This window comes from Palaemon carinicauda, chromosome 20 (assembly GCF_036898095.1).
Source record: "Palaemon carinicauda isolate YSFRI2023 chromosome 20, ASM3689809v2, whole genome shotgun sequence".
Taxonomy (NCBI): domain Eukaryota; kingdom Metazoa; phylum Arthropoda; class Malacostraca; order Decapoda; family Palaemonidae; genus Palaemon; species Palaemon carinicauda.
The window spans coordinates 112,661,175-112,673,954 of record NC_090744.1 but is presented as its reverse complement, the minus strand read 5'-3'; the positions used below and the strand labels follow the sequence as shown (position 1 = coordinate 112,673,954).

Below are 12,780 nucleotides of genomic sequence, written 5' to 3'. Positions count from 1 at the left end.
TAAAATAACGCGAATACCGACTTGCTTCTCCAAAAGGTCGCGTCCATAATACTTTGCAGAGATCTATTTTGCTTAAAGGCCACGGAGGTTGCTATAGCTCTTACTTCGTGCGTCTTAACCTTAAGCAAACATCGGTCTTTCTCATTCAAGTGAGAATGAGCCTCTCGTATTAAAAATCTGATAAAATATGACAAAGCATTCTTTGACATAGGCAATGATGGTTTCTTAACTGAGCACCATAATGCCTCAGATCTACCTCGTAAGGACTTAGTACGGGCTAAGTAGAACTTAAGAGCTCTAACTGGACATAGCACTCTTTCAAGTTCGTTGCCTACGATCTCTGATAAGCAAGGTATATCAAAAGATTTAGGCCAAGGACGAGAAGGCAGTTCATTTTTGGCCAGGAAACCAAGTTGAAGTGAATATGTGGCTTTTTCTGTAGAAAAGCCGATGTTCTTACTGAAGGCATGAAGTTCACTGACCCTTTTTGCCGAAGCCAAGCACACTAGGAAAAGCGTCTTGAGGGTGAGATCCTTCAGGGAGGCTGAATGTAATGGCTCAAACCTGTCTGACATGAGGAACCTTAGGACCACGTCTAAGTTCCATCCAGGAGTCGCCAAACAACGTTCCTTAGAGGTCTCGAAAGACTTAAGGAGATCTTGGAGATCATCTTTATTGTTGGAAAGATCTAAGCCTCTATGACGAAAGACCGAAGCCAACATGCTCCTGTAGCCCTTAATCGTGGGAGCTGAGAGGGAGCGAACATTTCTCAGATGTAAAAGAAAATCTGCGATTTGGGCTACAGAGGTACTGGACGAGGACATAGATGCTGACTTGCACCAGTCTCGAAAGACTTCCCACTTCGACTGGTATACTCTAATGGTAGAAGCTCTCCTCGCTCTTGCAATCGCACTGGCTGCCTCCTTCGAAAAGCCTCGAGCTCTTGAGAGTCTCTCGATAGTCTGAAGGCAGTCAGACGAAGAGCGGGGAGGCTTTGATGAACATTCTTTACGTGGGGCTGACGTAATAGATCTACCCTTAGAGGAAGACTTCTTGGAAAGTCTACCAGCCATTGAAGTACCTCGGTGAACCACTCTCTCACGGGCCAGAGGGGAGCAACCAACGTCAACCTTGTCCCTTCGTGAGAGGCGAACTTCTGCAGTACCTTGTTGACAATCTTGAATGGTGGGAATGCATATACTGTAAGTCCAGATGAGACCAATCCAGTAGAAATGCGTCAATGTGTATTGCTTCTGGATCTGGGACTGGAGAGCAATAGATTGGAAGCCTCTTGGTCATCGAGGTGGCAAAGAGGTCTATGGTGGGTTGACCCCAAGTCGCCCAAAGACTCTTGCACACGTCCTTGTGGAGGGTCCATTCCGTGGGAATCACCTGACCCCTCCAACTGAGACAGTCTGACAAGACGTTCAAGTCCCCCTGGATAAATCTCGTTAACAGGGAAATGCCTCGATTTCTTGACCAAATGAGCAGGTCCCTTGCGATCTCGTACAGCGTGAGGGAGTGTGTGCCTCCTTGCTTGGAGATGTACGCCAACGCTGTGGTATTGTCGGAGTTGACCTCTACCACTTTGTTTCGAAGGAGACTTTCAAATTTCATCAAGGCCAAGTGGACTGCCAATAGCTCCTTGCCGTTGATGTGCATGCTCTTCTGACTTGAGGTCCACAGACCTGAGCATTCCCGACCGTCCAGGGTCGCACCCCAACCCAAATCCGACGCGCCTGAGAACAACACGTGGCTTGGGTTCTTGACTGCTAGGGATAGTCCCTCTCTCAGACTAATATTGCTGTTCCACCATTTCAGGCATGCTTTACTGGTTCGGAGACCGGGATTGATACCGTCTCTAACGTCTTGTCCTTGTTCCAGTGAAAGGCTAGATGGAACTGGAGAGGCCGAAGGTGTAGTCTTCCTAGCGAGACAAACTGCTCCAGGGATGATAGAGTCCCTACGAGACTCATCCAATTCCTGACTGAACACCATGCTCTCTTCAGCATTAGTTGGACTTTGAGCAGGGCTTGTTCTATTCGGGTGGCAGACGGAAAAGCCCGAAAAACTGGACTGCGAATCTCCATCCCTAAATATAGAATAGTCTGGGATGGGATCAGTTGGGACTTTTCTAGGTTGACCAAAAGTCCCAATTCCTTGGTCAGACCCAACGTCCAATGAAGATCCTGCAGACAGCGATGACTGGACGATGCCCTGAGAAGCCAGTCGTCCAAGTACAGGGAGGCTCGGATTCCCGATAAATGGAGGAATTTTGCCACATTCCTCATGAGCATCGTAAATACGAGAGGAGCAGGACTGAGGCCAAAGCACAGGGCCCGAAACTGGTATACCACATTCCTGAAAACAAACCTCAGAAACGGTTGGGAATCCGGGTGTATAGGAATGTGGAAGTACGCATCTCGTAGGTCGAGAGAGACCATCCAGTCTCCCTTTCTGACCGCTGCTAAGACGGACTTCGTGGTCTCCATAGTGAACTTTGTTTTCGTAACAAAAACGTTGAGCGCACTGACGTCTAGCACCGGTCTCCAACCTCCTGTATTCTTTGGGACTAGGAAGAGACGGTTGTAAAACCCCGGTGATTGAAGGTCCGAGACTTTCACCACCGCTTCCTTCTCTAGCAACAGAGACACTTCTTGGTTTAGGGCTTGTCTCTTTGACTCCTCTCGGTACCTGGGAGAGAGGTCTATGGGAGTTGTCACTAGAGGAGGTTTGCGTACAAACGGAATTTTGTACCCCTCTCTGAGCAACAGAACAGACTCTTGGTCTGCGCCCCTCTTCTCCCAGGCCTGCCAGAAGCTCTTCAATCTGGCTCCTACCGCTGTCTGAGGCTGTGGGCAGTCAGACTCTGCCACGTGAGGACTTGGCTCCTCTCTTCTTACCTCTCTTTCCCTCGGCACGAGCGCTTCCCCTGCTGGGAGCTCTGCCACGAAAGGGCGGGATAAATCTGGATGCCGGAGTCTCGATCCTGGGTCTTACAGCAAAGGATGTAGAAGGAGTCCCTTTGCGAGCAGAGGACGCCATCAAGTCATGGGTGTCCTTCTGCACAAGCGAAGAAGCTATATCCTTAACCAGTTGTTGCGGAAACAAGGACGCTGATAAGGGAGCAAAGAGCAGTTCTGATCTCTGACAGGGAGTAACTCCTGGCGAAAGAAAAGAGCAAAGGGTATCTCGCTTCTTTAAGACTCCCGACGTAAAGGTGGAGGCGAGCTCATTGGAACCATCGCGGATGGCTTTATCCATACATGACATGATAAGTAAGGAAACATCTCGGTCAGCAGACGAGATTTTCCTACTTAAAGCTCCTAATGACCAGTCAAGAAAGTTGAATACTTCAAAGGCCCTGTATACGCCTTTAAGCAGATGGTCAAGGTCCGAGGAGGACCAACTAATCTTCGAGCGTCTCATGGCCAGGCGGCGGGGAGAGTCTACGAGGCTTGAGAAGTCACCCTGGGCAGAGGCAGGGACTCCCAAGCCGAGAACTTCTCCCGTGGCATACCAGACGCTCGATCTAGAAGCAAGCTTAGAAGGAGGGAAGGCAAAGGCCGTCTTCCCCAAACTCCTCCTGGTATCCAACCAGTCGCCTAAAAGTCGTAAAGCCCTCTTGGAAGAGCGAGAAAGCACTAGCTTAGTAAAGGCTGGCTGGGTAGCAGGTAAGCCTAGAGCAAACTCAGACGGTGGCGAACGAGGAGCAACGGTAATAAAGTGATTGGGAAAAAGATCCTTGAAAATCAACATGATCTTCTTAAAGTCCATCGAAGGGGGAACCGTCTTAGATTCGTCTACATCTGAAGGATGATCATCATGATGAGGATCAGCAACGTCCTCATCTGAAGGATCTTCGTCCGACAACTGCTGAGTAACAAGCAAAGGGGAGACCTGCCTTGGTGGCAATGCTTGAGACGCAGAGTCCACACGCACTGGTGCATCGGTAGCAGTCCAGGACGCTACGTCATGTAACTGCTTAACAGCCTGACTGTCAACAACAACAGGAGCGGGAGGACGCTCGACGTCAACTCGAGACTGCCTTGACTGCCTAGACTGAGCAGTCAAAACAACTCTTGACTGCGGTGCTTGACGCTCAGCGTCAAAACAAGTCAACTCCGCTGGTTGGCGAACGTCCTGAACGTCAACAAGAGCATTAGGAAGCGGCTGAACGTCCACATGCGGCTGAAAGTCAACACGGGACTGCATCGAGTGAGGCTCTACAAAACGTGACTGACGTGACTTAGTAACGCCAACGTCAACAGGACGAGCAAAGGCTCGTTTCGGCGGCTGAAGGCCAGGATCTCGATCAGCTAAGCGGCGAGGATCATCGTGAATCTTTTCAGCAGAATAGTCTTCCATAAGGGAGGCGAGCTTGATCTGCATGTCTTGCAGTACAACCCATTTAGGATCAACGGGAATGGGTGCGGTAAGAGACGAGGGTAACGTCTGTGACTGCAAAACCTTGCCTACACCAAGACTCTCGGAGCCTGTGTTACGTTTCTGCTTAGGCGGCGAGCAGTCTTCCGATGACTGCAAAGGGTCAGAGCTGTCCCAATGGCTACAACCAGGACGCTGGACCTGTCCTGAAGGAACCGACTTTTGCTTTAAGGGCCTTGAAACCTTGCTCCACGGTTTCTTACGCGAAAAGCCTTAGGATGACGAGGAGAAAATGGTCTCGCTCGTCTTATGGTAGGGGCGGTCTTGATGAGACACGCCTGAAACCATAGAGGGAACGTCTGTTCGCTGATCAAGGCCTCTCGAACCCATAAGTCGTACGACATTACTTCTCCCCTGGGCTTGGGAGCTTGCAAGAGGTCCCGGACTAGGCGAACGACAGGCACGAACAGACGAACCCTCGGTCGCAACACTTTTAACACTTTGCGCACTAATCACTTTCCCACGATTTTCCACTGTGGCACTCTGACACTTTAACTCTTTAACGTCAGCCATGAGTTGATTACGATCTGTAGCTAACGACTCAACTCTTTCGCCCAAAGCATGAATGGCACGTAACATATCCCGCATTGATGGTTCCTGAGTGCTAGTAGAGGGTTCAGGCACAACTACTACAGGGGAAGGATTAGGTTCAGGGGCATGGGGAGAGGAAAAATCTACCGATCTAGAGGAACTTCTCCTCACCCTATCTCTCTCTAGCTTACGAGAATACTTGTCATATTCAAGCCAATCGAATTCCGAAAGGCCCACGCACTCCTCACACCGATCTCCTAATTGACAGGTTTTACCCCGACAATTAGAACACACAGTATGTGGGTCGAGAGAGGCCTTTGGAAGACGCCTATTGCAATCCCTAGCATTACACTTACGAAATCTAGGAATTTGAGAAGGGTCAGCCATTTTGAAAAAGTCAAAGAAAGTCCAAAAAACAATCCAAAGTCATCAACAATTAAATCTGTCCAAAAAAGAGTTCAAGAGTTTAAGTTGAGGATAAAACACCTGCACTGCGAAAGCTCAAACCAAAATGAAGTACTTCACCAAGTCTGTTGAAAAACTCCAGGTTAACAGCGAGTAATGGTACGTCTTGTCGATCAGACCGACAGAGAAGAATTGAGGCTTGTTTACATGCATATGCGGTATCTGGCCGATAGTTGGCGCTGGTGGGCACACCCGCAACCTTCATAGCGATCGCTCGCGAGTTTTTGTGTGTTTTTCTGTCGAGCCGCCGGAGCACCAGCTATTATATATTCACCGGCTAAGTTAAATATTTAAAAAACTGGTTTCTTAGCACCTAAATTGTCTGTTATTTTCTTATAAGTAAGAAAAAGGAGGTTCTTTTTGCAGTTTTTGGAGAATTGGTAATGTTACTCAATTAGGTAAATGTGTTTGTGGTAGCTCTAGCCCTGAAAATTACGTCCAATTTCCATAACTCCCTTATCTAAAGTTTTTCAACTTCTGGCAAAATGTCTACATAGGAATAATGAAGGCAATTATCTATTCCTAGTTTGCAGCTCAGCTTTAACAAATCCATTTGAGCATGTGAAGCCCTTCTTACAATTTCCAATGATGTAAAGAAGTCTACCACAGATGAAGCTTCATAATGCTGAATCCCCTACTGCTGCTACCTCCGCGGTCATCTAAGGCATCGGAGGAAGCAGCAGGGCCTACCAAAACTGCGTCACAATCGCAGGGTGGGCTGTGGCACCCTAGCAGTACCAGCTGAACTCGGTTGAGTCCCTTGTTAGGCTGGGAGGAAGGTAGAGAGTAGAGGTCCCCTTTTTTGTTTTTGTTTCATTTGTTGATGTCGGCTACCCCCCAAAATTGGGGGAAGTGCCTTGGTATATGTATGTATGTATGTAAAGAAGTCCCTGGACTGTAGTGAGGAAATTTATGTGATTGGCCTTGAATGTAGTGCTGCCTTTGACTGGGTTAATTTTGAGGCCTTTGTTTTCAAACTTAAACAGATAGGAGTAGTGATTTTTTAGCATTATTTACGAATTTCTAAATAATAGATTGCAAAACCACTATTATTGTTGTGAATTTTTTATCCCTTATCTTTATAGATTTTACAAAATTGAAGTGTTTACATTCAAATCTGGAAGATGAATTCTAAGGTCAAAATTATATGCTATGCAAATTAAGAGTAAATAATTCAAACAAATTACACTGCACAAAGGAGAAAAAGATAATAAACAGTAATATACTCTACACTTATGGTAAAATCATCAGCATCCATCAGCCTTAATCACTGGGAAACAGACTACATCAAACACAAAGATCAATAAAGAGTCAATGGAAAAAAGGAAATGGAAATTATCACATCTATCATAAAAGGATGATTTAGATTCATGAATTTGGGCCATAAAGCCAGGCACTAAGGACGGAAAACTGGCAGTTTAAAGGTTTAAAGTCCGCTCATGAATGGCAGAGGCAAAGGACACTGACATTGCCCTATCGAGCAGGACAATGCCCTAGGGACTGACCATATATACACATGATCAGTGCCCAAGCCCCTCTCAACCCACCCTAGGACTAAGGAGGACCAGGCAATGGCTGCTGATGACTTAGCAGATAGACCTATAGGCTCCCCAAAACATCCCAGCCTTAGCTCACAAGGGTGGGGGTTCCACCGACCAAAGAAACTAATGAGTCTGAGCGGGACTCAAACCCCAGTCTGGCGTTCACCAGTCAAGGACGTTGCCACATCGGCCACCACACCATGAAGTAAAACTTGAGAGGAAAGGATGCATGAACGGAGGTACAGCAGAAGGCTAAATTGTTAGTGCAGCTAGGGACTGAAGGGATACTACAAAGACCCTAAGTAAAGGCCTATAGGGTATTGCATGAGGTACAGTGATGGAACTGACTTCTTAATGGGTTTTATAAAAGTTGTATCCTACTGTGTTCAATAATCATAAATGTTGTATTCTACTACGTTCAATAATCATAAAAGTTGAATTCTACTGTGTTCAATAATCAATCTTAATAATTTATCATTCTTTACCACAAACAAAATTCCAAGCAATATAACCTAATACCTTAAAATGGCATAGAAAACTTGTGAGAAGGAACTAATACAGAAAATATTTTCAGAAAAGGGATGCTAGGAATAATCCAAAGCTATTACCTATAGTGGAAAAGATTCAAGATCAAGAACAACCAACATTCAATGCAAAGAAAATTCATGCATCATAGCTTGACCAATGTATGAGATGTAGGGAACTAGAAAAGTATAAATAAGAAAAACAATACGAGTAGACTACACTTGGAATAAATTTGATTCCCAGGAGATTCCCCACAATAAAAAAGATAATTAAAATAGCAAATACCTTAGTGGACATAAAACTAATAAATATCTTGGGGAAACAGACTTATAGTTTTCAATTAGATTAAATATTACATAAAGCATACAGTACACAGAAAATGTGAAAAGGGTTTCATATGCATATATTACAGCAAAAAATAATGAGGAGCTTACCTATTTCTCCTCGTTTAGTAATTGGACCGGAGTGGATCTTCAAGATTTCCAATCTAGCTTGCTCATTCGGAAGGGCAATCTCAATTTTTCTGTCCAACCTGCCGGGTCTCAACAAAGCTGGATCAAGCGTATCTGGTCGATTGGTGGCCATGATCATCTTGACCTAAATGACACAAATTATTAGAAAAAGATGCAACAATATAAAAGTCAAAGGACACAGATTAATATTCAACCAATTAAACTGATTTTGAGTTATCTCAGCACTTGAAAAAGTATGATACCTCTGTTAGTATATAACTAATTAACACACCTTAAATAACGCCTCTACCATTTACGTTTAACCCTTTTACCCCCAATGGACATACTGGTACATTTCACAAAACCCATCCCTTTACCCCCATGGACGTACCGGTACGTCCTTGCAAAAAACTACTATTTACATTTTATTGCATATTTTTTATAACTTTATGAGAAACTTCAAACATTTTCCAAAATAATGAGACCAACCTGACCTCTCTATGACAAAAATTATGGCTGTTAGAGCAATTAAAAAAATATATATTGCAAAATGGGCTTGAAAATAAAAACGCCTGGGGGTCAAGGGTTGGAAAGTTCCAAATAACGTTGGGGGTAAAAGGGTTAAAATACTCAATATATAATAAAGTATGTCTATCTTAAATATACCCTATCAAAACTGTAAACATTATTTCATAAGTTTGAAAATAACCAAAATAAAAAGCAATTGTAATAATAGACTATATTATTTTGATATTTATCTCCAGGTCACACTACTTATATCTACGAAGCTCAAGCTTTCGACATTTAACACAAGAAAAAACCTTTACATAACCTTTCCTCTAGGGAATGCCCTAGGAGAGTAGTCACGTCCCTTTGGGGAATGCCCTAAGAGAGTAGTCATGTTCCTCCGGGGAATGCCCTGAGAGAGTAGTCATGTCCCTTTGGGGAATGCCCTAAGATAGTAGTCATGTCCCTTTGGGGAATGCCCTAAGATAGTAGTCATGTCCCTTTGGGGAATGCCCTAAGATAGTAGTCATGTCCCTTTGGGGAATGCCCTAAGATAGTAGTCATGTCCCTTTGGGGAATGCCCTAAGAGAGTAGTCACGTCCCTTTGGGAATGCCCTCAGAGAGTAGTCATGTTCCTCCACGGAATGCCCTAAGGGAGCAGTCCGTGATTGGTGTTCCCACGGCCCTAACCCCCGACCTTTGGTCCTTTCAATTTTAAATTAACAGTGATCTCCACTAATACATAAACCACTTGGATATGGGAGGGAGGGAAGGTAATCATGTGACCTGGAGTTAAGCATCAAAATGCTGTAATAAATCTTATCAAAGTTCTGTTTATTTTGATGAATTTTACCCTCAGGTCACGGAGCAGACTACCAAATTAACCTAAAGTCTAAAAAATTCTTTATCGATTGTACATACCCTCTCCAAATCTTACCCATCTAAATCTTTTAAAGTAAACTTTATACAATATAATAAAAGGAATTGTGCAAAAAAATTCTAGTATAGTACTTCCTTTCTCAAAATTAGGGGCCAAATGCCAGTCAATCTAATAACTTGAACTTTCTCACTTCCTATTTATTGATGTTATAAGCAATAGGAATGAAGCAAAATACCTTTTCGTTCTTTTTTCAAGTCGGCTACCTCTCAAAATGGGGAGAAGTGCCATGGTAGATAGATAGAATAAGCAATTGTCTAAATATCTGAATATGAGTCTTATATTGGGAGGAGAGTGATGGAAATGGAGGTACAGGGAACGAGAAGGAGAGGGAGACCAAGCGAAGGTGGATGGACTGTATCAAGCATGACCTTCGATCAAAGGGATTAACCGGTGATGAGGTGTGGGACAGAGGTAGATGGAGGAAGCTGACCAGAAACATCGACCTCACATAGAAGTGGGAAAAGATGTAGACAAAGAAAAAGAAGATGAAGGAGGCCAAGGTAATATCTACAGTACTCTAGTTCATCCAAAAGTATTGGGGTTGGGGCAGCTACCTCAGGCACTTTTTAGGTCTAAGCTTTTAGCTCCATTGAGTTTTTCTATAGTAAGGGCAACTTGCTTACTTTTGTTAGTTTCATCTGCTCTGTTGATGTTTATTATAGTCAGGAAACTTGACATATTTACGGATTTTCTGATCTAAGACTCATCAAGTTTCCTGACTATAATAAACATCAACAGAGCAGATGAAAGTAACCAAGTTGCCCTTACTATAGAAAAACTCAATGAACTAGAGCAGATATTACCTTGGCCTCCTTACGAACAAAATACCAACACATCAAACGCCTGGATTAGCACTTGGAAGCAAAACTTCTCCTCAATGTAAAAGATGCCTAAAAAACCTCAAAAGGTAAAATTTTCTCTTGGAACCCTTAATCTATTCATTACACAGACTACATACTAAATCTAATAATTTGCCTATAAACATAAGCCTAACTTTTCTAGCTAATTGCAGCTCTGACCTATATTGCTATGCTACTACAATGTTATCATACGCTATTAATAACAATAGCCTTCTTTATTAATATTTTTCAAGAGGTAGCAAAAGATCAGGGCCAAAGTTAATTAGTTCCGAGTGTGTAGTTAAATTATAATCTTTATCACAATATTAACTATAGACCTTTACTTCAGAAACAGAAGCCTAATACTCGTCAGTCTCCCCAGTAGTTCTGACCATACTCCTATTAAACATAACTAAATGATACGTAATTAACCGACAGCTTCGTATGCTTGAACCAGTAAGAATGATATGAAAAGCACCCGTCTCCTTCTGCAATAGAGTAGGAAACTTACAACTTTGAAACCGAAATACAAGAACTTGATTCTCTTTTTCTGCTTCACTACTCTGCCAGGGTTCTTTTAAAGCAAAAACCTTATAATTATTTACATAGTGCCTATACCTGACAGTAGGCAGGGTAGGTTATTATTAACGACAAAAGCTTTATTTCGGACTACTCATACATAGCTGCCAAATTTGACAAAGGTACTTACGGTTAAATTAATTGGAGTTTAACAAAATTAATATGGAATCTAAAAAATATAATGCTGTTCTTATATAAATAGAATTTAGGTACATAGGTATTATCTAATAAGTTGAATTCTAAAAATAAAATTAATTTCTATGCTCAACTTCTGTTCATATTACTTTCATCTCTAGAAGTTTGGAATGTTGACATTTACTCCTTAAAATTAAGAAAATTTCTGACTATTCCTTCCAGTTCACTAATGTCTCTTGTAGAGCTAGGACATCAGCATCTAACAGCTATAACATGCTGTTGCATTGCTTCTTCAGACTAAATGTCTTCATGGGATGTATGCTCCTCCACTCAACATGTAACGTTTCTTGTGTTTTTATATTTAAGTCTGCGGGAAATGTTCAGGGAGACATTCCACCAGGGAATGCAATTCGCAAGTGTCAAAGTGTATAAACTGCACAAAGTTAAACAGACCAAGTGACCACAAAGTAAATTCCAGAGACTGCCAAGCTTATTACTTGGAATTGAAAAGACTAGCGGAAAATACTGATCATGGTTACTAGGGATGTCATAAACTGTGGCTATGTAAATATACAATCTATAGGTAATAAGACTGTTCAAATTCGAGAATTGATAAACAAGAAATAGAGGAAGTGAGGAGAGCACTAGATGAAACGAGAGTAGGAAAAGCATCTGGTATGGATGGTGTGAAAGCTGAGATGTTGAAGGAAGGGGGTGTGACTGTACTTGAATGGTTGGTGAGATTGTTTAATATGTGTTTTGTGTTGTCAATGGTACCAGTAGATTGGGTTTGTGCATGTATTGTACCACTATATAAGGGTAAGGGAGATGTGCATGAGTGTTGTAATTCAAGAGGTATTAGTTTGTTGAGTGTAGTTGGAAAAGTGTATGGTAGAGTAATGATTAATAGGATTAAGGATAAACAGAGAATGCAATCTTGGAAGTACAGGGTGGTTTTAGAAGAGGTAGGGGTTGTATGAACCAGATTTTTACAGTTAGGCAGATATGCGAGAAATATTTAGCATAAGGTAAGGAGGTGTATGTTGCGTTTATGGATCTGGAGAAAGCATATGATAAGAGTTGATAGAGAAGCAATGTGGAATGTGATGAGGTTATATGGAGTTGGTGGAAGGTTGTTGCAAACAGTGAAAAGTTTCTACAAAGGTAGTAAAGCATGTGTTAGAATAGGAAATGAAGTGAGTGATTGGTTTCAGGTGAGAGTGGGGCTGAGACAGGGATGTGTGATGTCGCCGAGGTTGTTTAACTTGTATGTTGATGGAGTGGTGAGAGAGGTGAATGCTCGAGTGCTTGGACGAGGATTAAAACTGGTAGGCGAGAATGACCATGAATGGGAGGTAAATCAGTTGTTGTTTGCGGATGATACTGTACTGGTAGCAGACACAGAAGAGAAGCTTGACCGACTAGTGACAGAAATTGGAAGGGTGTGTGAGAGAAGGAAGTTGAGAGTTAATGTGGGTAAGAGTAAGGTTATGAGATGTACGAGAAGGGAAGGTGGTGCAAGGTTGAATGTCATGTTGAATGGAGAGTTACTAAAGGAGGTGGATCAGTTTAAGTACTTGGGGTCTGTTGTTGCAGCAAATGGTGGAATGGAAGCAGATGTACGTCAGAGAGTGAATGAAGGTTGCAAAGTGTTGGGGGCATTTAAGGGAGTAGTAAAAATTAGAGGGTTGGGCATGAATGTAAAGAGAATTCTATATGAGAAAGTAAATGTACCAACTGTGATGTATGGATCGGAGTTGTGGGGAATGAAAGTGATGGAGAGACAGAAATTGAATGTGTTTGAGATGAAGTGTCTAAGG

At 42.9% G+C, this 12,780-nt stretch overlaps 1 protein-coding gene across 2 annotated transcripts in view; it reads right to left on the bottom strand.

Moving 5' to 3' along the window:
* LOC137614378 (26S proteasome regulatory subunit 10B) overlaps nt 1–12,780 on the bottom strand; it is a 74,212-nt gene that overhangs the window by 12,045 nt on the left and 49,387 nt on the right. For both annotated transcript variants that reach the window (XM_068344167.1, XM_068344166.1), the window contains exon 6: nt 7,943–8,105. In XM_068344167.1, the coding sequence (XP_068200268.1) occupies nt 7,943–8,105 (163 nt within the window). The remainder of the gene's footprint in view (nt 1–7,942; nt 8,106–12,780) is intronic.